We start from the raw sequence: 5,043 nt of genomic DNA, 5'->3' as shown, positions 1-5,043 counted from the left end.
GCGGCGCCGCAGCGGGACGGGGGAACCGGCGCTGCGATGATGGCACGGCTGATGCCGACGCGTGAGGCGATAGGATTACGGATCGCTACGGCCAGGGCGGGGGAGCGATTCCGCCCACTGCGTTATACCGAGTCCGACAGGACGGGCCGTTCCGTCCCCCTGTGCGCTACCCGTTGTTTTCTGCATAATTGGCTCCGGATTTACGATGTGATGCGTCCACTCCACTTGGGGCTCGTTTTTTACAGAGTATGAGAGTAGTCCTCTTGCTCTCGTGGTGAAGGTGAAGGTATTTTTTTTTAGCAATCGTTCTTCGTTCTACTAGCTTCTGACGTCTGTCAGTGCTCCGAGTGGGGAATTCTCTTCAGGAATCGGCGAGGTCGAGGCAGAGAAAACGGAATTCATCTGTGAAATTTGGAAGCTCGACACAAGACTGGCAGTCTTATTATTATTATTATTACAGAGAAGAGCACGGAACTTCGCCCGAAAACCATGCAGCTTCGGACGCGTGGTGCGGGCCTGCAGCTCTCGTGACGACGACGGACGTACGGGATCGAGGCCGCTCCGACGTGTGAACCGTGCAGCTTCCGACACATAACGGCGAGTTGGCGAGAGCCAAATTGTCGTACAGTAGGAGTAGTAGGATTTCTCTAACACCAAAGTCCAAACGCCACACGTCACCTCAAGCGTAAGTGTTTTAATAAAACTCATAAAAAACTCCATGGCTATCTCATCCGGACCGCACACGTGGCCCGATTCCATGGACGTCTCGTGCAGTCCCACTGTCAGTGTATTTATTTATACTCACTCAAATCAAAATTCTAAAATATTAGGCTGTCCATAATAGAAGTATCATAGGTAGTATCATAAATAACAACTAGGCAATTTTGATGAGATGACATACAATTAAATGAAGAAAGAAAGGTTGAGTATCATATTAAATGATGTGCTATTAGTAACATACGATACTATGCATCACGAATGTGGTATCATAGACTAATATCATATGCATGATACTAGTATACTACCTCCGTCCACAAATACTTGTCCTAGAGATGAATGAAACTAGACTTATTTTAATTGTAGATACATTCATTATATGCATTTTTAGGACAAGTATTTCCGGACGAAGGAAGTATGATACTACCCATTACAACCAGCCTTAGGCTGCTCATAGTGGAGAGTAACATATGCATATGTTACTATTGTATACGAGTATGATATTACCTTCATAGTGCATAATATCATAAACTAGGATCATATGTGATATTATTTATTGACATGCATGACACATAGTAGTATATCATTTAACATGTTACGGTATCTACCTATGTTACTCTAATCCTCTTTCTCTTCTTTAATTACTTACCACATCAGCATGTTTGCTAGTCCCAAGACTATGTTACTAGCTATGATACCCTTACTATGGCCAGCCTTAGGCTGGTTGTAATGGGAGTATCATAAGTAGTACTCCCTCCGTTCCTAAATATAAATATTTCTAGAGATTCAACTAATGGACTACATACGGATGCATATAGACATACTTTAGAGTATAGATTCATTCATTTTGCTCCGTATGTAGACACCTAGTGAAATATCTTAAAAGACTTATATTTTGGTACGGAGGAAGTATCATGCATGCCAACTAGGCATATTTGATGAGGTGGCATGAAATTAAATGAAGAAAATGAGGATTGAGTATCATATTATGATACTGTATCATATTAAATGTTATGCTATTATGTGTTATGCATGACAATAAATGAACCGTTCTATGATACTAGCACATGATACTACGCATTACAAATGTAGTATCATACACTAGTATCATATGCATGAGTATACGATACTCCCGTTACAACCAGCCTTATACTCAAATCAGCTGCGGGCTGCGGCGCGATGGAATGCGGCGGAAACTGCTGCTGCAGGGAACAGGAACCGTGAGCCGCGGCTGACTCGGACGGAGAATCTATCCGTTCGGAGCGGGACGAGCCGACAAGGTAATCATGCAGCAGCGCACGGATTTTTCAGGCCAACGTGGGCCTTGCGCATTGGTTGCCCGGCGCCACGGCTTTGGGATCAATCCGTAGACGAGCTCGGTTCGGCAGCTGCTTTGTTGGAAGGAAACGCCAATTGGAATTCGCTAGCTTACATTTTGCAGGGATATCGTTTCTTCATCACAATACTCGTAAAACACCAGTAGTCTACTTGTATATTCATGCGCACACCGCACGCCTCCTCATCTCCACTTCTCTACTTGTATCGAGATTTCCTCCAGACGGCTTTGCTTGGGAGTTGGGAAGGCGCAAATCTGTCTCAGATAGTAGTACTGGAAACCTTACCAAAAAAAAAAGAGCTTCTGCAAGGCGTCTGGTACAAATAAGATCCAGGTTAGGATTGCATGCGATAAACCTTGAGAAAATCCACCTTATCCCTTCCCTTGCACCGCCGCCATACCACATACAGATCGCTTGCTGCACCACGACACTGTCGTCCCTTTCAACAGACCGCGACGCCGCTAAAAGATCTGGAAGAATCCGCCTCCCGCAAGTACGCGACGATAAGCTCCAAACCGTCCCGGCCCCACACCACACCCCAGTCCCATACGATTCCTCTGTTTCTGTATAAATATGGCGCGCCACTCCCGCCACTCGCCGCACACAAGAACATCAGCACACAGCTCTCGCACACAGCAGATCAAGCACGCTCTCACTCTTTTCTTGCTCACTTCACTTCAAGTTCATTGATGAGCAGCTGCTTTGAGGCGTCAGCAATGGCCGACCTGATTCCGGGGTTGCCGGAGGAGGTGGCGAGGGAGTGCCTCATACGGGTGGGGTTCGACCAGCTGCCGGCGGTGCGCCGCATCTCGCGGCAGTGGAAGGAGGAGGTCGAGTCGCCGGGCTACGGCCGCCTGCGCCGCGCCGAGGGGCTGGCGCGCCCGGTGCTCGCCATGGTCCAGGCGCAGCCCGAGCGCGTCGAGCCTGGCCCGGCGCACAAGCACTCGTCGGCGTCGGCTGCCAACGGCGGCCCCGCGAACAACTACAGGACGGTGCTGCTGGACCCGGTGGAGGGGCGGTGGGCCCCGCTGCCTCTGCTGCCCGGCCCGACCGGGAGCCTGCCCCTGTTCTGCCAGGTGGCCGCGGTGGACGGCGCGCAGGGGAGGAAGCGGCTCGTGGTCGTCGGCGGGTGGGACCCGGAGTCGTGGGCGCCGACGGACTCGGTGTACGTGTACGACTTCTTGACAGGCGCGTGGCGGAGCGGGGCGCCCATGCCGGGCCCGCGCCGGTCGTTCTTCGCCACCGCGGCCGTTGCCGGGGCAGTATACGTCGCCGGCGGGCACGACGAGGAGAAGAACGCGCTCCGGTCGGCGCTCGCGTACGACCCGGACTCCGACGCGTGGGCCGCGCTCCCGGACATGGCGGAGGAGCGCGACGAGCCGCGCGGGCTCTGCGTCGGCGGCAGGTTCCTGGTCGTCGGCGGGTACCCGACGCAGGCGCAGGGGCGGTTCGCTGGCTCTGCCGAGGCCTTCGACCCGGTGACGGCGGCCTGGGGCACTGTCCAGGAGGGCCTGCTCGAGGACGGCGCGTGCCCGAGAACCTGCTGTGTAGCGCCGGGAGCGGAGCGCATGTACATGCTCCGCGACGGGAACCTCGTGGCGCGCGACGGCGGCCCCTCGGCGGGTTGGCGCACGGTGGCGTCCGTGCCGGAGGACGCCCGCACTGCGTCGACCGTCTCGGCCATCCCCGGCGGACGCGTCGTGGTGATCGGCTCAGGCTGCCACGGAGGCGACCAGACCGTGTACATGCTGCGCGACGAGGCCGGCAAGACCGCGTCCTGGACGCGCGCCTCGGCACCGCCAGAGTTCTCGGGGCACGTTCAGGCCGCATGCTTCCTAGAGATCTGATCCACTCCACATATGATGTGATCACTGAAGCCTGTGTACAGAACTATGGATAGTGTATATAGAGGTATATTTATGCGTATATGACGCATCAACGCGCGCCGACGAGGGCCTCGTTTTTCCGCGCCATGTCTCGAGCTTTCATAGCAACCAACAACCATGTACGAAAATGATGACGGTTAAACGAGTGCAGAAAGATTGTTGCAATGAACAAAGCTCAGTGATAGGATGGCGGTTCTGTTTTCGATTTTGGATGCCACGAGACGAGATGTCGATCGCCGGTGAGAAGACGCTGGAGCTGCTTTACGCCGACCAAATTGGTGCTGTTTTCTGTTTGTTCTGTTCCGCCGGAGCATTGATGGGCCTTCTAGAACATGTCGTTGCAAAAGGCGGCCTGCTTCGCTCTGTGTCCTTCATAAGACCAGATTCCTTTTGGAGAGTGAAGCGTTGGGAAGCTTCTGCAGCGGATTATCCTAATTTTGGAAGGACGCCGGTGCCCGTTTTCATCGAATCTCGAAGACTCGAACCACCTTTTGTCGCCTTCTCACTCCAGATGTGGCTTTTGGGTTCATGCTCGCGCTGAACCATGACTTTTGGCTCCCTGTATGTTCAGAAACCATGTACAGTACTCCCTCGGTTTTGATAATATAAGTCTTTTTTAGAGATTTCATTAGAGGACCACATACGGATGTATATAGACATATTTTAGAGTGTAGATTCACTCATTTTCCTCTGTATGTAGTCTTTTAGTGAAATCGCTTAAAAGACTTATATTTAGGAACGGAGGGAGTAGAATAGAGCGTCTGTGACGCTGAAATTAAAAACGGTCCCAACTAAAGAAGGGGTCGGAGCACTGCAGCAGCCAATAGAACGTCTATGATTCTGAAATTCGATACGCTTACCACGCCCGGTTGGACCTGAGAAGGATTTGATGGGTTCGTTAAGGGTCCCTTTGATTCCGAAGATTTCCAAAAGGCGGGAATAGAAAAACTGTAGAGGTAGAGTGACAAGCCATCTTCAATACTATAGGATTTTGATGATGTTTTATAGTGCGCAGAGAAAACTAACATCTTTCAAATGTTGGAGTGAATGAATTTTTTTCTTATGAAATGTAGTGTAAATGAATCCTAATTCTTTTTCTACGA

The 5,043-nt window shown here is 51.5% G+C and overlaps 1 protein-coding gene across 1 annotated transcript; it reads left to right on the top strand.

Moving 5' to 3' along the window:
- The first annotated feature begins 2,242 nt into the window (after nt 1–2,242).
- On the top strand, nt 2,243–4,105 carry LOC123412856 (F-box/kelch-repeat protein At1g80440-like). Its single transcript, XM_045105802.1, has one exon. It carries the CDS (start codon nt 2,744–2,746, stop codon nt 3,899–3,901), a length of 1,158 nt encoding a protein of 385 aa, XP_044961737.1. The 5' UTR covers nt 2,243–2,743; the 3' UTR covers nt 3,902–4,105.
- The last annotated feature ends 938 nt before the right edge of the window (nt 4,106–5,043 follow it).

The sequence above is a fragment of the Hordeum vulgare genome, chromosome 7H (genome assembly GCF_904849725.1).
Source record: "Hordeum vulgare subsp. vulgare chromosome 7H, MorexV3_pseudomolecules_assembly, whole genome shotgun sequence".
NCBI lineage: Eukaryota > Viridiplantae > Streptophyta > Magnoliopsida > Poales > Poaceae > Hordeum > Hordeum vulgare.
This window is presented reverse-complemented; position numbering and strand designations above follow the sequence as displayed.